The sequence below is a fragment of the Molossus molossus genome, unplaced genomic scaffold (assembly GCF_014108415.1).
Source record: "Molossus molossus isolate mMolMol1 unplaced genomic scaffold, mMolMol1.p scaffold_m16_p_4, whole genome shotgun sequence".
Taxonomy (NCBI): Eukaryota; Metazoa; Chordata; class Mammalia; order Chiroptera; family Molossidae; genus Molossus; species Molossus molossus.
In genome coordinates this window covers 96,217,607-96,240,807 of record NW_023425377.1, presented here as the reverse complement: position 1 = coordinate 96,240,807, position 23,201 = coordinate 96,217,607, and the positions used below count along the sequence as shown (strand labels likewise).

The window sequence follows — 23,201 nt, the reverse complement described above, 5'->3', positions numbered from 1 at the left end:
AGAAGAATAAGCCTAAGTGAGGCCCGGAGGTCAGCAACCCCTGCCTTTGTGCCGGGACAGGCAAACTACCTAAGCCAATTACTAACCGGTTTTTAAAAAAACCTCCAATCAGAGAGAATCCTCCACTGCTGTTTGTGAACTGTGGCTCCACGCAACCACACACTTCAAACGTCTTTCCCTATCTATGTGTGTACCCTTATCTCGCTGTTCTATTTTTTCTTCATTTGCGTTAACCCTTTCTCACCTTTTTCTGAACCTTCAGGACTTCTCTGAAGTGGTGGGAGGCAAAGGTTCCTCTGCAATCGGCCAAGGTAGCAAGGTGAGTAGTAGTCCCCGGGGACCCTGGGGCTTTAATCCCCAGCTAAGAGGGACAGACAGCGGGTGGGGTGATAACATTCCTCGTTTTAGAAGATATTTATTCTGCTGCTAAGCAAACACTCTCAGTTCTTTTTAACTGCCTGAGACGGACACCTCTGAGTCTGTTTCCAAACAGAACACTAGAGGGCTCCCAGGGGTTAAAAATAAGGAGGACATTATTTGAATGAAAACTGCTTCTGTACGGCATTTGCTTTTTCAGAATTTAAAATTAAAATTTATTTTCTAAACTATATTAATTTTTTTTACCTGTCTTAAAATTGGGTTATAAGCAGCCAGTTTACAAGCAACTTTTTTTTTTGCTTTACAATCAGTAGTTTTCAAGGGAGCTTTCAAAGCCGAGCTGAAATATTTGCAATGTGGAACACTCTTGACCATGAAATATGTTCTACTTACATGCCTCAGCCTTTAAAAGTTCTTTGCATTAGAGGCAGGGATTACATTGTTCCTGGAGCCAAGCACGGGGCCAGCTGTGTGAGTAAGGTTGCTTATAGTTTCTCCTTTTTAATCATGTGGAAAAATAGAGCTGGAGATCCTTTTATTTTCTTTCAGCTGACTTTGGTGGGAAAAAGAAAACTCAAAAGCAAGTCCGATTTGTATGTTGTGTTTCTCTGTTTGTGTGTGTGACAATAACTGTAACTGCTTTCAAGATATATGGGCATTTATGACTTTCTATTATGATAACTATTAACATAAGATAATGGAACATTTATGAATAAAAATTGTACTGTTAGAATAAGAGAATATATTTTTTAATTTGAATGTTTGTTTTTAAGTTAACTAATGAGTTAGTGCAACATTTAAAAGATAAATATGGAATAGGTATAGATTTTTAAAACCTATTATTTATTTTTAATTATTTCTGAATTTCAAAAACAAAAAGCCTGGATTTGTCTAACTTTAATGTTTTTCCTTCAGAGTAAAATTAAATAACTCTAGCTACAAGTTACAAAATATTCTTGGATTTGTGTGGCTTGTTCTCACTAGTTTGAACTGAATATCAAACCTATACATCTATCTTGTTTTGTTTTTTAAGCTTCATTAAAAAATATTTAGTGGTGATATTAGTGAAAGGAAACAGTTACTTTTTCTTCACTCTTGTGGAGGAACTAGTATTAGATTGTGACTCAGTTAACTCCGTTCCCATTCATTCCCAGAAACAAGCCACGCTTCTCCTTAGGGAGACCGATGGGACTTTAAAAGTTTTGTTGTGGCGAGTGTCACGAACATTCCCAACTCCATCACCAATCCCTTACTTCCATCTCTACTCACTGGAGACCACACAGACGCCCAAGCAGAGGCAACAGCTGAATTCAGGAAACCATGCATCATGTCATCAGGAGACAACAGACTTTAAACTCTGTTCAACATGTGGATGCGGCCGAGAAATGACCTGTCCAGACAAGCCAGGGCAGCTCATAAACTGGTTCATCTGCTCCCTGTGCGTCCCGAGGGTGCGTAAACTCTGGAGCAGCCGGCGTCCAAGGACTCGGAGGAACCTCCTGCTGGGCACTGCCTGTGCCATCTACCTGGGCTTCCTGGTGAGCCAGGTGGGGCGCGCATCGCTCCAGCACAAACCCACAGCTGAACGGGGGCCTCGTCAGAGCCGAGACACCGCGGAGGCACCCTTCCCTGAGATACCCTTGGATGGTACCCTGGCCCCTCCCGAGTCCCAGGACAATGGAACCACCCTATTGCCCAATGTGGTGTACATTACCCTACGCTCCAAGAGAAGCAAGCCCGCCAATATCCGTGGCACAGTGAGACCAAAGCGCAGGAAGAAGTATGCATTGGCCTCTCTGGTCCCGGGACAGGAGGCTTTGGTTGGACCATCCCTTCAGCCGCAGGAAGCCGCAAGGGCAGCTGATGTTGAAGTGCCTGGGTACATCCAAAGAGGAAATCTGGCCAAGGTTGGGGAAAGACCCTGGAGTTTGATACGTGGTCCGGGAGTGCGAGTTGGGGGCTCAGATACCCAGCTGCCCAAAGCCAGGGAGAGTAACATCAGGATCTACAGCGAGAGCTCCCCCTCGTGGCTGAGCAAAGAAGACATCCGCACAATGCGCCTGTTGGCCGATGGTGTAGTGGCGGGCTTCCAGCCAGTGTCCTCCAAGAGCCAAGCGCACTTGATGGTGCTGGAGGGGAGCACCTCTGGCTCTATGCCTGGCTGTGGCCCTAACCCCTGCGGGCTGGTCAAGCAGCCTTTGGACATGAGCGAGGTGTTTGCCTTCCACCTGGACAGGATCCTGGGGCTCAACAGGACCCTGCCTTCTGTGAGCAGGAAATCAGAGTTCATCCAAGGTAACAGCTTCACATGCTTCATTATTTGCAGCTGCTGGGGATTGGGGTTGATTTTCTCTTCTCTTCCCTCACTCTCTTTTTCTAAATGATTTTTCTCCACCCACATTTCACATTTGGACATAAGCAGCAGCAGCAGTGTGTCTTTCCATATGCCTGGCATTCTTTATTTTCCCCATTTGGGAGTATATGAGAGTTCCAGGGAAATGCTGTACTCAACAGGCAAGAGTAAGCCTACACTGTATAAACTTTGCTCCCCATGTCCTTTACTGCACGTCCCAGTGGCTTATTAAATCTAATTAAAGCCAGTGGCAATTTGCAGGATGAGGAGAGGAAACCAGGGTGGAGGCAAAGATCTTGATGACAGTCAGGTATATTATTAGATAGGTTACTATAGAAGTAAGTGAAATTTTGTTAGTTTGTTTTTTAAAAGTAAGGGGGAAGTGGGTTATCTTTCTTTAGCAGGTGGGAGTCTTTTTAAGAAGCCCAGAGCCGGACCATGTTAGATTTAATCCCTTGATTTTTCATGATAAATTTAACCCCTTTATTTAACAAAGAAAATGGGACAAAAATAGGTGATTTGCTCAGTAGACATGCTAACTAGCCATGACTAGTTCATGACTATGGTTGATCGAGCCTGATTTCCAAGAATCTTTCAGGTGACAAACATTTTGGCAAATTCTGAATGTATAGCCAGTCATTTCCATGGCAGGCAGCGGGGCTGGCCTGTGGCCTGTGCTCTTGCTGTTTAAAGGATATTCTCTGACTCTCGAGGCTCTTCCAAGGTCTGAAGACAAAGTAGGGTGGGTCAGCGGCTTGTGTTGGAAAGCAGAGAATCCCCAAAGTTGCCACTGTGAATCCAGGCTGGCCCAAGTGGCCAAAAAGGATTCCAGAGAGATGATTATAAACTCAGAGGATATTCCCTTATTCCTCATCACCGTGACATTTAGTATTTTAGCGAGATTCCCAGGGAGTCCGGACTGGAATGGATTAAAACCCTTGGGAGAGGCTGAGAACTGGACTGGATTTCCAGTGGAGTCGGGGTGGTAATTCCGTTATAGAACTGGTACTTCTTGAAGTGATTTACTCAGAAAGATTTGGCATTCCTTACGCATCCTGGTTCATGTCTAAGTACTTCAGATTCATAGGTATGTTTCCATGTCTCAGGTTCACAAAGTAGTCCATCACGATTATGCCAATGTGAGATAGCTTCTCAAACTTTTCATCAAATGTTAGTAAAAGCTAATTTTTATTGGGTGTTCACTGTTTGCTAAGCACTGTCCTAACTGACTCACATGGTTCATACATTCACTGACTTTGTCGTTCTCACAACAGTGCTATGAGATGGGCACTATTATTATTTCCATTTAGTCGATGAGAAACTAGAGGCAAAGTAATTGTCTCCCACAGCTAATGTCAACGGCTAAGCTAAGTTTTGAGTGTAGGCTCAGCAAACTTTAGAACATAAACTCTAACCGCCGTGCTTAGGTGACTGTATGCTTTCTCGTTCAGTGTGGAACACCCTGGGGTCAGAGAAGATTTGGGTGGGCACTGAGACAACAGGCATACACTGAGGCTGTCCTGGGGAAAACAGGACATGGGGTCATTCCTGGTATGTCATACTGCCCTTCCCTTCATTTTTATGTTGACATAGGATCCTGAGAAGGTCAACCAGGGAATATATCTTGAATCACAGTACTCAGATCCATCCTCTTAGCTTCTCTGGGGTGCTCCTGGTGGAAATTGGGTGAATAAAGTAGTGGGTTGGAGCTCCGGAGCTAGACTGCCTGTATTAGAATTTATCAGCTATGTCACAGTATCTCTGTGGGCCTCAATTTCTTTAGCTGTAAATGAAAATAATACCTACCTCATGAGGTTATTGTTAGTGAATACCTAGAAATACGTGGAACCAGTGCTTGTTACACAGTAAACCTTCAAATAAATATTGGCTGTTTCTGTGACTACACTTGGTACACGAGGTACCAAGTTCATTGAGTTACTCACATAGCCTCCAAGCCGCACATATCATTTCCTTTTTTAAAAAATATGTTGTTGTAGATTTTTTTCAGAAAGAGAGGAAGGGAGAGAGAGAAAGAAACATTAATGTGTGAGAGAAACAATGATTGGCTGCCTCCTGCATGCCTCCTACTGGGGCAAGCCTGAAACCTGGGCATGTGCCTTGACCAGAATCAAACCGGGTCCTCTCAGTCCATGGGACAATGCTCAATCCACTGAGCCACACCAGCAGGGTCACATATAATTTCTTTATGTGATGTACTAGGACTAAAACCCAGGTCTCCTGATAGCTTAGTTAAATTTTTTGATACCAGGATTCCACTTATATATTTAATTCTCTGCCCTGAATATCCAACATCTTTAGGAGTAAAGAAGGCAGTTGCATTCAGTTTGAAGAAGGAGCAGTTTATAATCCCAATATAGTCTGGTCCTCTCTCCTTTCAGAAGTAAGTGATGATGGAAAAAAAACCAACAAGGTTAAATTTATATGACTCTCAGAGTGATGAATTAAATATTTCTTCGATACCTTCTCTGCTTTAGTTATTTGGAGTTATAAAATCAGGCCAATTTCCTCAAGAGTCTATGAAATGATTTAAATATAGTTATGCGTACTCTGCACAGTATACTTCTACTTATGTAGACTATTATGCTGATGCAAGGTATAGAAACAGATCGGTTCTGGTCATGGTAGGAGACACATAGACAGTTTTAGATTCTTGTTATCTTTCTCCATCCACCTATTTATACTCTTTTTCTGACTTGTGCCTTTTTTTCTCCTAATTTCCCCAGAAGTGTATATTTTCCTTTCATGGTCTTCCTGTTCTTCTCTTGGTCCAAGCTTTGCTCTATTCTCACCTCCATGTTCACTCAGGGAGGTGATAGCTCTTACCTAGTTACCCAGCACTTATTTCTGGCTCATTCTATATCATCACTTTGTATTATAATTCTTGTTTAATAATCAGTTTCTTTCCACTAGTCTCTAGGTTTGTGAAGGCAGAAATAATTTCTGTCTTGTGTATCATTGCATTTATAGATCCTAGTGGAGAGTCTGGCACATCGTAGGCGCTCAGTAAATATTTATGAATAATGCAGAAATGCATTCTTGGCCTGTTTCATTGACTCTGAATAGTAAATCTATATTTGCCTCAGCTTACCATACTCAGGACAAGTGCTTCCGATTTTAGTCCTAAATCTAGGCTGGGATTATTAAGAGTTTATTGTAGAGGTAATGAAAATGTCTTTGGCAGCCTCTGTGTAATGCAAACAATGAGGTTTATAGAGCTTTTTCTTATAAGGCTCATCAGTATGGTTTGCTGGCCTCACACTGTCATGTAATTCGATAATGATTTTTCTGTAGGAAGAACAATGAGATTTAGTTTAGGTATATATTTCTCTGATGATCTGGGTTGGTTAGGAGTAAACCTTTTAATATCTGGGAGAGTGGGTAGTCAGGAAATCCTGTAAGTTATCTTCTCTAAATGTCACTTCTGTTCTCTGACATTTGACTAATGTTTGTGGAAATAAACTCATGCCTAGTACCAAGAACATATCTAGTCTATATTAGCTGAATATAGATATTTGCCTTATCTCAGTTAACCTTTCCAAGAAATCTATGCAGTAGACATTTTTTCCTCAACTTTGAAATGGAGGAAAAGTAAGAAGATAGCTCAAAGTCATACAATGAGTTAGTTGTCTAGATAAAATTCAAACCCTGGCTTGTAACTTCCAAGTCTTTATTCTTTTCATCAATCTTCTTCCCTCCGATCTTTTAAGGGGCCTTAAGATATGTCTTCTTTTTCCATTACCACAACCTATTAGTATCTCTAGGTATTTAATATAATAGAAACAGATGAATTACTCACTGGTACAGAGATTCAGGCTATGGGAACCTCTTTTTTTTTTCTCAAGAAGACAACAACTTTGACCATAGCAAGAGTAATATCGATGTTACTCTATACCAGGCACTATTATAAGTACTATGCATTCCTTATATCATTAAAATTCTATGAGGTGGGTACACTGTGAGAGACCTTTTGTGGATGTGGAAGTAGAGGCCCAGAGTAATTAAGTTCCTTGCTCAAAGTCATATAAATTTCCTGGATGTAAAAGAGTTCATAACATGCAAAGGTAGATATGAGAAAATCAAATACTATGATCTGAATGATCTCCCTGCTCCCAGCCTCTCAGATGAGCTTTCTGTCAAATTCAGTCCAAAGACAAAAAGTCTCAATGATAAAGTGCATCTTCAGGTGTGTATGTGTGTGTGTGTGTGTGTGTGTTTTAAATTAGTAAAATTGACATGGGCCGTCTAGTCAGCACAGAGCCATGAGCCCAAGTTAGTCTGGGACAGGTTCTTGATTGTATAACTTAATGAATTGTAGGTGATTCTCCCTGAATATATGTGAAATTAGTGGACTCAGTGGTTCTGTATTGTATACCAGACCATTTTATGACAGGTGTTAGTTACCCCAAAGCTAACCCAGGAAATGAACAAGGTGCACTTGGGAGAGGCAAGGTTGTAATTCTACCGGAGTGCCTGCAGTGTACCATACTTCAAAATCCAGCAATATTCATCAGAGCATAGTCTCATCCTGTGCATATCTTTGCAGGAAATGCAAAAGTGATCTGACATGTAGAAAAATCTGTATTTACAATAATAAAGTCTTCAACTGTGAATTTATAAAGACTCCAGTGCCTATAGTACATTTGGTATTTTTTTATCTATTAAATCTCTTAACACTCCTACACAGCAGATAGTATTGATACTTTAAATATGGAATCCTGAGGCTCAGGGAGGATGTGAAATTTGCCCAAGGACACATAGCTAGTGAGTAGTGGGACTGGAATTTGTGTCCAGTTCTGTGTGATACTAAGTCCTCCTCATGTTGCTTTACTTCATCCACACTGACTTTCAAATATAACTTGATATAATTATGGCATAGTGACAAAAATGTGAAAATTTCAGCACAGTGACTTCTGATTTATCACCATGCCAACATTTCTATTTTATTTCCTTTTTCACTCTAACAATTTAACATTGATAATATTGTTAGTCAAGGGAAGCATTGGCATACTACTCTGGACATTTCTATGAGGTTTTGTTTTTGTTTATTGTTTTTAAGGCAAGCCAGTGATTACCAGATTTTCTTGTTTTAACAGAAATAATCACGTACATGCAAATGTAACTGAACATATCAGCATGTTTTCTGCCAAGCTATTTTTGCAAAAGTCATAAATCATTACAAAGGTCATCAGATACTGTGTGGTGCTGATACATTTAGATAATTAATTCAACAAAAGATTTAAGAATGTTTTTCTAAGACAAGCCAAAGTGGATATGTCTATGTAGAAGTCAATAGCGTAAGAACACCCAGCACCTCTCTGTGATCTTCGATTTAGTAGCTTTGCCAAAGCTGTCCCTAGCAGTTTGCAACGTAATGTGATTGAATCCCAAGGGGCACCATTTTGGTAACATGTAAGCATTGTACTGCTTTTTATGCCCAGCATGGAAGATGCATTATGTATGCTTCATTTTTAGGATGCTGCTTCATTGCCACAGAGCTGTCATACTAAATTAAAGCAGCCTGGTTCCAGGAATTCTGTGTGCTGAGGCTGCTGAGATGACAAACTGCAGGCATCCCACTAACTTCCATTTAAATCCATTCTAGATCCCAAGTCGCTCACTGTTTTCTGAGTTGTATTACCGACCCCCACCCCACCCCCCCATTATAAAGCAAGAGCAGCACATTATATATTTTCCACTGTGTTCGAGTCCATGCAAGCAGCACTGTGAGTTGCTGGGGATGGTGCGGTTTCCAGAGCAGAGGGATGGCAGCCACATATTTCATGTTGTTTCAGGCTCTCAAGTAAGGACAGAGGCGTTTTGCAGGGAGATGTGTATAACCGAGATGGAGATACCTTCGCAACTTGGAGAAACACTGACTTCAAAATCTTGGAAATTTTGGACATCTATGTGCAATCTTTCTTACACTATGTATTTGGGAGTGCAGGAATCATCTTTTATTTTAAGAAAGCTGGATTGAAAGCACATTGTGTTTTTAAAATCAGAATAGCCTTATGTATATTTCTGTAGCAATCAAACTAAGCTGGTCAGCTTAATACTTTCATTCAATAGCAAACAAAAGTTTTCTGAGCATCTGCTCCAAGCAGCTCCGCTCCAGTGTCTACTTGTTAGCTCACTACATGCCTTCATTGACAAAGTAGAGCAACCGGGTAACTCTCTCCACTGTGTCTCTGCAACTTGTCTCCTGATCTCACACGTGCCTGGGATAGAAAACCTCACAACATAAAAGATGCATGGGCCTCGGCTACATGCAAGCTATTTCCTACTATAGTATCCCTTTTATTTTTCTTCTTTTAAGAAATATTTACTGAGCTCCTGCTATGTGCCAGTCATTCTTTTAGTGGGGGAGGGGGAAGGTCAGGAATCCCTGTCCCTGTGGAGTTGACACTAGTGGGCCATGTGAGAGTTCAGTGACCCGGAAGGAATGTTCTTATTGCCACTGATTTCAAGATTCACTCAACACCAGACTGATCTCAAGGTCATGACCTTTCCATTAGAATGGAATCGGTGGCTGTCTCTCTCCCTAAATACAACACAGGTGTGGAAGGACTAGACAGATGCCCCTGTTACCCCCCCACCCCGCCGCCAAAACACACACCTCAGTTAATGAACAGATATTGGCATTTCGAACGAATTCAGTTGTGATTGCTAGCATTTACTTTCTGTGTGTAAGGCATGGCTGTAAGCATGAGGAAGAAGCTATATAGTCTTTAATTCGAATAGCTTTGTAGTTAAAAGCCTAGACAGGTGCATTAGTTTGCTAGGACTGCCATCACAGATGCCACACACTGCATGGCTTATACAACAGAAATTTATGTTCTCACAGCTCTGGAGGCCAGAAGTCCAAGATCAATGTGTTGGTATGCTTGATTCCTTCTGAGGCCTCTCTCCTTGGCTTGCAGACGGCCACCTGGTCACTGTGCCCTCACATGGCCTGTCCTTTGTGTCTGGATGTTCTCATTTCCTCTTCTTACAAGGGTAACAGTCAGATTGGAGTAGGGCCCACCATAATGGCTTCATTTTCTCTTATTTATTTATTTATTTATTTATTTATTTATTTATTTACTTATTTATTTATTTTGCATTTATCTCCAGATAAAGTGGGAGGGAGAGAGGGAGAAAGAGAGAGAGAAACATTGATGTGAGAGAGATACATTGATGCCACCCACACAACCCCAACTGGGCCCGGAGACAAACTGCAACTGAGGTACATGCCCTTAGTGGGAACTGAACCCAGGCTCTAACTGAGCCAAACAGGCTAGGGTCCTCTTAATTACTTCTTTAAAGGACCTTTCTTCAAATGCAATCAAATTCTGAGGTCCGGTGGGTTAGAGCTTCAACATGTGAATTTTGAGGGGACACAGTGCAGCTCATAACAACTGCCAATCTAGACTCCTCGAGTTTGAATCCTGGTCCTACCACTTGATGTGACCTGGAACAATTAACTTAATCTCTTTGTACCTGATTTCTTCATTAGTATAATAGGGATGATGATAATAAAAATGATGATAACAGTGCTTATCTCATAGAGGTGTTGTGATAATTAAGTGAACCGATAGGTATAAAATATCTGTAATAGTAACTAAAACATAGTAACACTCAGGAAATGTTACCTTTTATTTTCATCCAGTTTCTAAGCTGATTCAGCTCTTTGTGATGTGTTTCCTTAGATTTTCACAGTTTGTTTATTTAGAGTGATGTCTACTTGAACTAAATAAACACCTAAACGCACCTAAAATTGCCATTTAAAGGAAGTGCTTGAAGTTGATAGTGGATAAAGCCAGTCTCTCACCTGCTAGGCACTTTACGTTCATTATTTTGCTCAATTATACAACAGCCCCATGATCAGATATTCTTAGACAGGTTTTCTGTGGGGAAAATGAGGCTCAGAGAGTAATGTGTCCTCTGAAGGCCCACAGGTTGTGTGTAGTGGGGCCGGGATGTAGGTAGGGGTCAGAAGGCCCCCACATGGCCTCGTTCCTCATCTCTGTGTGGAACTGTCACCCGTTAGCCGGTGGTCTGGGCCTTTCCCAGTTCATCATACATCCAGATTGTAACCTGCTTTTCCCACTGCTTTTGGTCCTACTTTTTTTTTTTTATCCTCACCCGAGGACATTTCTGCATTTTATCTTAAGATATAGAGTGGGAGAGAGAGAAAGAGGAAGAGAGAGAGAGAAACATCAATATAAGAGAGACATGTAAGAGACACATCAAGTGGTTGCCACCCACACGACCCCAACCAGGGCCGGGGACAAACTGCAACTGGGGTACGTGCCCTTAGTGGGAACTGAACCCGGGACCCTCTGGTCTGCGGGCCGACGCTCTAACCACTGAGAAAAACTGGCCAGGGCTGGTCCTACTTTTTAATGTAGCCATGATGCCTTCCTGAACTGCTTCCCTTCTCACGACAGTGATTTGGGGTCAGGAGGAGGCCGCAGTGGTGTTTCCACCTGACCTGTTTTCATCGTCCAGCGTCTCACAGACTTACGGTGACATCAAAGGGGATGTTGAGCACAGGCTGGGTAGAATGAGGGCGTGGAGACCTCCGCACATCCCACTCCATTTCTCAAGTCTCTTCCAATGCTTCTCACTTCATTTCGACGGACAACAGGAGCTCTCTGCTTCCTAGGATGTCATACCAACCACACTTATTCAGGGCCCAATGACTGTTCCCTAGAACTGAAGGGCAGTAGATGGAAATTGGGGCAGTCTGAAAAATTCGTTCATTCATTTATCACAACTTTGCACGCTTACTTTGGTTTAGTCATTGTGACAGGAGTGGAAGATCCAGTGATGATTAAAAAACGGCCCCTGCTATCACAGAGCTCTCGGCTCACAGGGCAGGAGCCAGCTAAGCAAACCCACCATGCAAGACGGTATGATAAGGACTTCTGCGGAGATATCTCTAGGGGCCCTGCAGGCACAGAGGGGGAGAATTAAGTCCTGTGTGTGTGTGTGTGTGTGTGTGTGTGTGTGTGTGTGTGTAAAGGAGTAGGTAGGGGGACTGTAAGAACTTCTAAAAGAGGTAAGTCAGAAATGGTTCTTTTTTTTTTTTTATCCTCACCCGAGGACACATTTTTTCATTTTTTTTTTTGTTCAGGTAGAGTGGGAGAGAGAGAGAGAGAAACATCGATGTGAAAGGGACACATCGAGTGGCTGCCACCCGCACGACCGACCAGGGCCGTGGACAAACTGCAACCGAGGTACGCACCCTTAGCGGGAACTGAACCCAGGTCTCTCAGGACCGCAGGCCGACGCTCTAACCGCTGAGCCAAACTGGCCAGGGCAGAAATGGTTCTTAAAAGTCATTGTGGGCGAAGTGAGATGGGGTGGGTGTAGAAAGGGTAAAAATAATAGATGTGTAAAAAAAGTGTGAAGGCAGATTGTGTTTAGGAATCTGCAAATAGTTCTGTAAGAAGGAGATTAGGATTGTGGGTGAGGATGAGGTAAAATAAAACTGTGGAGAGTGGGTGGATTGTATGTCATGTAAGGACATAGACATTATCTTGCTGATAATGGGGAACTATTGAAGGGTTTTTAAGAAGAGTAGTGATGTTATGAGCTTTGCACTGTATTAAGGTCACTCTGGCCAGGAATTTATGGTTCTTTTATCTGCACTAATAAACACTGAATTGCCCTGGACTGGGATACCCCGATGTGACCAAGATTGTTTGCAAAATGTCATTGTTTGTGGAGCCTGGCACAGAGACCACATCACCACCCTCTGAAGTCAAATTTGAGCCCTGTATTTTTAAGGGGAATATTGAGGCAGGAAGTGTCTGGGAGTTTCCATTTACACAGCGGAAGTCCAGGGCAGACCTAGAAAGCAGAAGTTCCTGTCATTAGTCACAGGTTCAGAACAAAGGGCCCTTTTTAACTCAGAACTGATGATTTGGATTCTTTAAGTAGTTCGTGATGGAGGAAGTCACAGGACATTTTCCTTTCCCACTTCCTCAGCGAACTCTTGAGGATATGTGGAGATTATTTTAACTCAGTCCAACCCAGAGAAAATAAGTTATGAAGTGAAAATCACTTAGATAAGTAAATACAGTTTTTTGTTTGTTTGTTTGTTTGTTTGAACAAAGGTATTCTAAATCACCCAGAAATGTATTTCTAAGACCAGTCCCTATATCCAGAACTTGGCTGGCTGTGTAGAATCTCTCCATGTAAAAATCTGGGTAATTCTGCCTTTTTACCACCTGCCCCTTTTTTTAAGTCATAAAAGCTGAACACAGGTTTGGCTCTTGTACTATTGGGCAGTGCTACATATTTCAGTATTGCACTGGATAGTCACACAGCCCTGCCAGACAGATTTCTTTGCACCTTTGGGGACTTGGTGCCTCCGTCAGGATGGCTGAAGGACTTGGCTCCAGTCCTGTGGAGACCAGTGATAGAGTGAAGAATAGACTTGACATCATGACTGCTTTCTCTACCCCATACTCTCAGCTCCTTTTCAGCAAAGGCTCTGCTTATAAACTGTGGCATTCTACCGCATCACTATTCTGGGGCCCAGCATTGCTTCATCTCTTGGCTTTGCACTGAGAGCTCAGTCTTTATTTAAGTCCTTCCCCGTTCCCTTCACAACACTCACCAAACTGTCAAACGGCTCATTTGACCATCATCAGGCATGTGCTCTCATCTGTGTCTACCAAACTCTAAACTCTCAAAGGCTTGGGCTTCCATTTCCAGTATGCATCACTCTGAATTCTTTTTATCCGAAATACAGGAACCAATAGGTCCATTTCAGGACAATTAAGAGACAGTTGTAAATACTTTTGTGTGTAAATAGGTGAATTAACTATATTGAAAACCCCGACTTGAAGTAAAATTTCACCTAATCCTTCAAGTCTCCTGTCTCCAGGTCGTGACAGACTCTTGCCATTCCTATTTCACTTGGGCTTACACTGACTAGCTTGTTCACATTAACAACACCGTGCAGGGAGATCTGACCTTCTTTTTCACTTCAGTCTGATGCTTTTCATTGCCAAAACCCTACTGCCTAAAAATAGAGCAGATAGTACTTCAGGGATCGCTAACAATGAGAACCCTGCTATACTACCATTGGAGCTGTGTCAACCTCTGGAGTGGCCTGTGTCACTGAGAGACCTGCAGCATGAAGGTTTTCCTGCAATGCCCTGGACGGTTGCGATGGAACCCAAAAGAATGTGCTTCCTGTAACAAAGATGAGCCTCACATTGGACTCACCCTTGTTTCCTTTAGTGGCTTTTGTAGAGTTGTTTTCAATGAAGGGCTCTGAGCTGGACTGTGCACAAGGAGTCTGGGAACTTGGCCCATGTGATAGAAAAGACTTTTGATTTCAGTGCTCAGGCCATTTTGTACTTACTTTTGCTCAGTGACAAATACAGATTGACATTCACAAGTCCTCCCAACATGCTTAGCATCCACCTACAGTTCAACAAAGCCAGTCGGCCAGTGTTCGAAGTGAAGGGTGTTTCACAGGAGGCAAAGGAGACCATGCACAGTGTCCATGCTCAGTGAATTTTCACATCTATCTCCTCAGAAGAATATCTTCTTTGTGCTGTTGAGTAAAGAACAACTTGGGAGAGCACAGACATTCAGGGAAAATATTCAGATTGCGGGGGGAGGGGGGATGCTTTACTGACAAGTCTTATTTTTAAAGACAGCTGTATCACCTTTAATTCACTTGAACATCCGCATGTTTTTTAAAACCTGCTTTCTCACCCCGCTGACAGTTAGAATTTTATCTCTTCACTGTTAATATTTCTCTAGAGAGTACATTACTGCATCATTTTGACAAACTTGAATACGAAGAGATGAATGCCCCTCATCTCTGAAAAATTTCAGGGTAAGCTGCTTTAACCAGTTTCCTATTTTCAGAGGCTATTTTTCTGTCATCCCTTCACATCTATCCAAGTTCAGTTAATTCTTTTCACAGCTGTATTTTATAAAAAGTGGAATTCTCACAAGAGTACTCATAGCTCTGGGTTGGGAGCCATACTGACTACTGTTACGCTCTCGGGGGCCATACGTGCTGATGGAGACAAGGAGACCCGTGTGTCCGAAGGCTCCATGGCCGCCCACTGCTCAGCGTGAAGGCTGCTGCTCACCCTGCCTCTGTCTTGCTTTCTGGAAACGCCCTGGTCCTGAGGTGCTCTGATTTCCAGCAGGGCAGGACGGAATGTCTTCATGTGATAGCATTCAAAATATTTTGCTGAGGGAACATGGGTGAGTGTAGAGGAAAACAGAATATTAATTGAAAATCAGTTATTCCTATCAGTTGAAAGCTCCCTTAGGCAGTTAGAGAACAACTTTTTAAACAATAGTACAAAAAATGCACCATTCAATGCCCAGCTGGTATAGCTTAGTGGTTGAGTGTCGACCCACGCACCAAGAAGTCACTGGTTCGATTCCCGGTCAGGGCACATGCCCAGGTTGTGGGCCTGATCCCAGTGGGGGGCATGCAGGAGGTCGCCAGTCGATGTTCTCTCTCTTCTATGTTTCAGTCTCTTCTCTCCCTCTCCCTTCCTCTCTCCCTCTAAAAAAGTCAATAAAGAAATAAATTTAAGCCCTGGCCAGTTTGGCTCAGCGGCTGAGCGTTGGCCTGCGGACCAGAGAGTCCTGGGTTCGATTTCCGCTAGGGGCACGTACCACAAAAAAAAGAAAAGAAAGAAATTTAAAAAAAAAAGAAAGAAAATGTACCATTCAAGAAATGTGATGATCTAAAGTAGAGAAATGGTAAACAAAATACATTGTACCTGTAGATTAGATCGGGGGTTGATACACGACAGTCTGCAGGACAAAGAGGGTCCACTGCCGGTTTTCGCGTGGCCTGTAAGCTACAAATGGTTTCTACAATGTTAAATGGTTAGATAAAAAAATAATAATATTACTATGAGACTTAAAGTTTTACTGGAGCAGAGTCAAGACCATTTGTTGATATAGTATCTTTGACTGCTTTTGGCTATAACAGTTTCCTACTGCAGTGGGGACCCTCAAAGACCCAAATATTTACTATCTGCCCTTAACCAAATTTGCTGACCACTGGGCTTGATTACTGTATCACTGCAAAGATGACTCTATTTAAAAATGTTTTATTATAAGAGAAATGTTTATGATATGATAATTATGGAAATAATCATAACAAAGTATATAAAAGATAATCCCAGATAGTTTATTTTCTTTATTGATTTTTTTTTAGAGAGAAAGGAAGGGAGAGGGAGAGAGAGAGAGAAACATTAATGAGAGAGAACATCGACTGGCTGGCCCCTGCATACCCCCCACTGGGGGTATGGCCCACAACCTGGGCATGTGCCCTGACCAGGAACTGAACCAGTGACCTCTTGATACATGGGTTGATGCTCAACCACTAAGCCACACAGGCTGGGCCCAAATAGTTTATTTTCTATATCATGTTTTGCCTCTTTCTCCTGTTGGAAATGTAAGCTTTAAGAAAGAAAAAAAATACATTAATTAATTCAAGTCTAGAATAGTGCTTGGAACATAGTAGATGCTCAATAAACAAACAGAGGCCAGTTGAAGACTGCTGAATTATGTAAATATACAGTGTATATGTGTAATAATAATCATAGCAAAACCTTTCTGAGATATTCAAATACCAAGTTGAGAATTTTAAGTATGGGAACCCTTTTATCCTAACAAATTCCTTTTGGAAGGTACATTATCACCCTCCTTTTACAGAGGAAAAGAGCAAGGAGAGGTTGTGTAACTTGTCTAGTGTCACCAAGCTAAGAGTATGACCAGAATTAAAAAGTCTGTTGGATTCCAGAGTCTGAGCTCTAACTGTAAGCTATACTCCTTAAATTTCTAAAAACAGAAATGTAATGTTCTTACGTCTTTTAGGTGAGAAAGGAAGGGAGGGGAAAATACCAGAGGTAAATATCCAAATAACAGAACTGGGGAGAGGAGGTTATAGATGATTTTGCTTTTGTAGCTATACATCTTCATGTTTCTTAAAAATAGTTAGATTTTCTTTTAATTATGTTTAAAATAAGAAAGATATTTCTAAAGGCAAGGAAGGACTGCTCAGAAGGTTGTTCACCATTTCAATTGTTTATGTAGATCGTTCCCTTGTTTCTCCGAGGGTCTTAAGTGGATTGCTGAGGAAACTGTGCTGGCCTGTCTCCTGTGTTGATGTGTGTTGTTCAGCTTCAGTATTAGGGTTCAGCTCCCTTTGACTACTTCCTAGCATGGAGAACGCAAAGTGCTATCTGTGTGTAACCTTGGTACAAAGACGCTGACTGACAGAGTTCTTGGTGTTTAGCTTTAAAAGTCTGAAGTACCCATGTCTTTGAAAGCTGCCTTGTGTCTTCTGCTTGTGTTTGGTTACACTGGTCTGTGTATCTCCCTCTGGACAATGCAGTGCTTTTGCCTGCGGCATATTATTATTATTATTATTAAATAGTTATTGTTATTATTGTTTTAATTGGCATTATATTTGGAGTACACATGTTTTAAATTATATTTATATTATATCTAAGAAGAAAATTATTTCTTGGTAGCCTCACATCATTTAAGAAAGTAAAAAGAAAGAAAAAAGAGAGTGGAATATTAAAATGAAGTTCTTTATTTATGGTTCATGTTTTTCTCTCTGTTTTTCTCTTAATGGCATGTCAATGACTGTGACGTATTTTCTACAGTCTAAAGGACTTTCCACATGCCCTGGCCTAAATTTCAAGGCTAAGAGGAGAAAGATACTTTTAGGGGGACAAAACTGAAATATAGGTGATTCGAATGATTAAGTGAATGCTGTTAACATTACTGAGGTCACTGTAACCCCAAATTCAAGAGCGGTTAGAGGAGATGATCATTTCTTGTATTTAAGACCAGAAATAAAAACTCTTACAAGAAGCAGGCAAGCAAGGTGGGAAAACGAAAGTCTTTAAGAAAAAGGAAAACAGTTATATTTTGAGAACCTCTTTGGTTATTTAAAAGGGCTTTTAAAAATTCCCGTGATGTGTCTAGACATTCCAGTCATAATTTCAGAGGCTTCTATTGTCCAGGCCTGTTAAGAGCGAGTTAAGTGGGCTTTTTCAGATCTCTGTGACTTAGTTGTTTTTGTTTTTTTCCTCAAGAGTGTCATTCTGATTTTTGAGTTATAAGCATAGCTGCTCAATAGAATTGCTCCGTGACTTTATTTAGCAGAAATGGGGGTTTGGGAATGATATATTGGTTTTAAGCTTGAAGTGTCATTCAGTGGACCTGATTATGGTTTTCCCTGTTGATGATGACTTCAGTCAGGGTTGTCATTTTTATTCCGGTTAACAATAACATTTCTAAACTATAAAGAGTGAGACCAAAAGAAAAAAAATTTGAGTGGCATATTTTGAAAAATTATTTATACACATTCAGTTGAAGAAATGACATTTACTTAAATACACTTTGTGAGGTTATATGTGAGTAAATGATCTATTACAAAAGCACTGATGTTTTTATCAGAAAAGGAAAAAAAAAAAAACCACTCTTGCTTCTTTGTCTTTGGAGATTGTAGTGACTGGTGTAAACCATACAATTTCACTTTTAAATTTACGATTTCTAAAAATTCTCTTTCTTCCTGACATAATAATGTGGCCTCGGAAAATCAGACAGTTGTTATTACAAATAGAGAGTGGCTCCACCCAGACACTGAATAGACAATTATAAATGTCTGGAGTCTTTCCTTTTTTGTGGTGGCTACTTTTAGATGTGGAGAAAAACCACATCAACCAGAGGACGTTGTTCTTGGTGGTTAGTGGCCAATTGCTGCTACATCTGTAAAGTATCTTGTTTAAAAATATTTTTTTATCGTCTAACAATACCTTTCCGTTTTATAAGACTTCTCCCAGGATGCATCATTGAGGTATAAAATATTAAAGCCTCAGAAGACAAAGGAATCATTACATATCATCTAATCAAACTGTCTTGTTTGACAGGTGAGAGCGTGAGCTTTGAAGGCGTGTGAAAATGAAAGTCTTCATTTGCAACAGCATGCTAAAAGCAACTTTGTTTCTCAAATTCCCTAGATGGCCGCCCATGTCCTGTCATTCTCTGGGATCCATCTTTGTCTCCGACCAATAATGAGACCCACTCCTCTGTTCAGCTCACCTGGGGAGCCTACCAGCAGTTGCTCAAACAGAAGTGCTGGCAGAAGGGCCGAGTCCCCAGACCTGAAGGGGGTTGCACTGAAATTCATCACCATGAGTGGTCCAAGGTGGCCCTCTTTGACTTTCTGTTACAGGTATGTTCATCAAATCAAGTCAGTGGTTTTCTAAGACTAACACTGAGTTACAAAGTCTGATGCTAAGGAATTTTCTGCACCTTGAATTTTTACGAAGCCAGAGCTTAAGTTCTGTGATGCTGTATTTGGCAAGTATGGTGCCACGTGTGACACAGTTCATGTCCTTTAGGGAAATATTCAGAAATGTCCCTCAGCTCTTTTACTAATTTCTAAGGAAGCAATTCTGTAGCATTTCAATCTTGCAATGGTTATACTCACCATAGCTACAGTTTGTTGAGATAACCCATTAACAATTCTTCAAAGCAGGTAGTCTTACTCCATTTAGGAAGGGAGTAAATGGAAGTTTGGTGAAGTTTAGTAACTAACGCAAGTTCTTAAAACTGCTGAAATCTGGAGCTGGGATTCCCTGGGATTTGTCTGTGGTAAAAATTTGTCTTCCTTCCATCATTTCTCACTGTGTTTTAGTGGTCATTTGGCCACATAGCTTACAGCCACCAATTTTCCTTGTTTTCTTTCCAGGAACTTTTGCAAATACTTAATTAAATTTAGACATTGGAGAATAATAAATATTAACCATCTACATAATAGAGTGACTCAACATTTTAAAGATTCCATGACTCTGTCTACCCCCTCATTCCGATGACTGCTTTTTCCTTTCTTTATTAAAAAACAAACAAACAAACAAACAAACAAAACAGACTGGTTTTCTGTTGTATGGTTAATTAGTATTTTGGGGAAATTTAGGACTGTCTTAGAACATTTGCAAAACATTCTCCTTGTGTGTGTGTGTGTGTGTGTGTGTGTGTGTGTGTGTGTATGAGAGACATTTCAAGAAGGAACTAAAGAGACAGAAAACTGTAGGAAGAAAACCAGTCTGGGGACTAGAGTCACAGTCTAGGGACTAGAGACTTTCAAGAAGGAGAGGATGATTTATGACGTGTATGCTGCAGAGCCACCAGTGAGAGCTGAGCTGGAAAGCATGAAATTTGCTTTGGCAAGGAGGCAGTCAAGTCACAAACACTGTTGAAGAGTCCAGCTGCGAGGCTCAGGCTGGTTCTAAACACCCTCTCCATTTTACAGGTAGGGGAAGCTGGGGCATAAAGAGGTTATTATCAAGAACTGTGACAGGTCTGAGATCTTATCCTGCTTGCAAGCTAACAAGTTAGCCAGCCACATGCTCATGGATGCTAGCAGAAACAGACTCCTGAATCAGATACAAATGACCTCATTACGCATGGCATACCAAGTGTCAAGAGCTTCATGGTCCTTTGCCCCTCAAGTCCCACTGGGGTGATACAGAGTGGCCCTGGTGAATGCTACACCTGGTGGAGCTGTGTCACTGCTGAGAACTCCAAGCTTAGGAAACCCTCAAACTTGTAAGAGGCTGCTAGCAAACCTGCTTCAAATTTGCCCCAAAAGGAGACAGTGTCTTTGTATCTTGGTCAGAAAACAAATCTGTCTTCCAGCCTAGAGGGAGATACTCTTTGTATTTTTCAAGGCTGTTTTGCTATACCAACTTACTTGATGAGATAATCAAAATAATACCTGCTATAAGACTTACAGAAATGCTGTGGAGAATTGTCTCTCAGCAGTTACCTAACTTGTTAGGTGTTAAATACCCAGTAAGTTCCCAAATAGAGATTTCAGCAAGTTTGACTAACTCTAAATTTCATATTTTTACCCATTATTATATAACAACTGCCAAGTTTTTCTTAGGTTAGTAAAAGAAGTTGGGGTGATAAAAATGTATTAGCAATAAAGTGGCGAATGAATAAAGACTTTTAGGGTTAAGTAGGTAAAGGGAAATATTGAGGCCAGATGTTTGGAGAGTGGTCAGCTAGATGTTGAAGTTTGAAGACAATGACTAGGGGGAGGATGGAGAGGGAACCTATGAACCTGGTAGTGAAGTCTATGAGAAAGCAATGACCTTGAGGTTTGTAGCTGATGAACATAAGAGCTAACCTTAACCCTTTTAGAAGTTGTCTCTAGTGATATTGGTTTAAATTCTGGAATCTTCAACTAAATCTCATCCTACTCTCTGTCTTTATCATTGAGGGAAGCTGCAACTATCATTCAACCAATGAATACATATTTATGCAACTTTTACTGAGTATTATACTATAGAAAACAACCATAGGGGTAGCAGAGTAGTATAAGATTGTATCCCCATTGTCCACCCCAAGTTTGATTTTAAAAAATATTTAGTTTGAAAAGTATCATGTATAAAAGAAAATGATAGATTCATGTGAGAATGGTGGCTGAAATAATGTAAGTTCTTGTTGTTATGAGGTCAAAAGAGGTAGAGCACTTTGCCATAAAGTAACTAGTGAAGGAAGAAGAGATTGAGTAGGATCGTAGGCCGCAAATGATCGAGAGGATAGGACAAAACGTGAGGAGGAACATGGGATTGGCAATATTCCCATGATATTTAAAGCATCCTAAATATACCATCTGTCTGAAGCAGTTGTTTAGGGGAATACTGATACATGCTGCCTGTAAGAGATATGATGGCACATGGAGGAAGAGAGCTGTTTTCACAAGATGTGTGTTCACTTTGTAACTCTCTGTTCATTACCCTGACTGAGCAAGAACAGATTCCAGCTGAGCTACAGTCTCCTTCCGAACACATCAGCAACTTTTATCAGCATTGTGTTCATTGTCGGTGGTCTTGAGGGCAAATATGGACGCATGAATTATAAATTTTCTACACAGATAAATATTTCAAATACTTAAACTAATACTATTAATAATCTAACAATCATATAACACTTGCTATGTTCCTGGCACTGTCCTAAGCACTTGATACTAAGCACGAAGATATTAATTAATTAATTTAATGTGTATGTCAACCCTATGAAGTAGACACTATTGTTATTATTATTTTATATTTGAGGAATAATATAAAGAGAAATGAAATAACTTGGGCAGGGACACATCGCTGGCATGTGGTAGAATTTGGATTCAAACTCAGTAATTCTGGTTTAGGAGACAAACTTCTGAACAATGCTTCTATTTATTTTATGGGGGAATGGTACTATCATCATCTAATTTTCTAAGTAAAAAATTTGGGAGTCACCTAAATGCGTTGTGATACACACCTGCACCTCCATACGGTGATATCCTTGGTATTGCCCAAATCTACCTTTTAGGCATAGCTTGTGTTCCTGTCTTAGTTCAGGCTTTGTCATTTATTACCTGGATGACTCCCTCCAATTCACTCACACTCTGTAAGCCAGGGTCACCTTTGGCTTGAGATACTGGGCATCAGGCTGCTGCTACCTCTGCAGGAACTAATTCTATTGGTAGGTCAGTTCTTTTTCATAGTCTACCCTCTTGCTCCTTCTGCCCGAGGAAGGGTTGAGGGGGTGGAAACTTTCTTGGTCTTGATAATCTATGAAGATGAGATCTCTGCAAGATTTTACTGAACCTGTTCAGGTTATGATACCAAGATTGGAGTTCCTAATTGTGACTCTGGTTAAAAAACACTGAATCTAGCCCTGGTTGTTGTGGCTCAGAGGATAGAGCATTGACCCACACCCTGAAGGGTCACAGGTTAGATTCCTTATCAAGGGCACGAAACCTGGGTTGCAGGTTCTATCCCTGGCCCCTGTTGGGGCCTTTGTGGGAGGCAACTAATCAATGCGTCTCCCATATTGATGCATTTTCTCTCTCTCTTTGTCTCTCTCTCTCTCTCTCTCTCTTTTTCTCTCTCTCCCTCCCTCCCTCCCTCCCTCCCTCCTTCCCTTCCGCTCTCTCTAAAAAATCAATGGAAAAAATATCTTTGGGTGAGGATTAACAAACAAACAAACAAACGAAAAAATGCACTGAATCTAAATGTCAGAAATTAATTCTATTGTTAAGAGTTAATTTGTTTACTATTTACAAAAGTATATCAAATTATATGTATGAGGATGGCATCTGTGAGAGTGGAAGTACATTTATTCATTCATCTAACATTTATTTGCTTCCCACTGTGCAACGGGCAAAAGGCTAATTTCCCCTAGATGCTGCAACATTTTACAATTTTGCCAGTAAGGTATAAGAGTGCCTATTCCCCTTTACTGCCAACTTTGGGAAGTGGAAAACTAAGTAATGCTTTGGCTGATTTTATGGAGGGTAGTGGGTCTTGTTTATATTGCTAGTTCTTTCATTATGAGTGAGATATACATATTTTCAAATATTGATCATTTGTATTTTTTTGTGTGAATTGTGTGT

General features: G+C 41.0%; 1 protein-coding gene across 5 annotated transcripts in view; it reads left to right on the top strand.

Moving 5' to 3' along the window:
• Positions 1–304: 304 nt before the first annotated feature.
• Positions 305–23,201, top strand: part of GASK1B (golgi associated kinase 1B) — a 47,197-nt gene continuing 24,300 nt past the window's right edge. For 2 of the 5 annotated variants that reach the window (XM_036241302.1, XM_036241303.1), the window contains exons 1-3: positions 723–858; positions 1,533–2,673; positions 18,772–18,986. In XM_036241302.1, the coding sequence (XP_036097195.1) occupies positions 733–858; positions 1,533–2,673; positions 18,772–18,986 (1,482 nt within the window). In that variant the 5' untranslated portion in view covers positions 723–732. Of the gene's footprint in view, positions 320–708; positions 859–1,532; positions 2,674–18,771; positions 18,987–23,201 lie in introns of those variants that run through there. The other 3 variants (XM_036241305.1, XM_036241304.1, XM_036241301.1) reach the window with 3 other exon arrangements.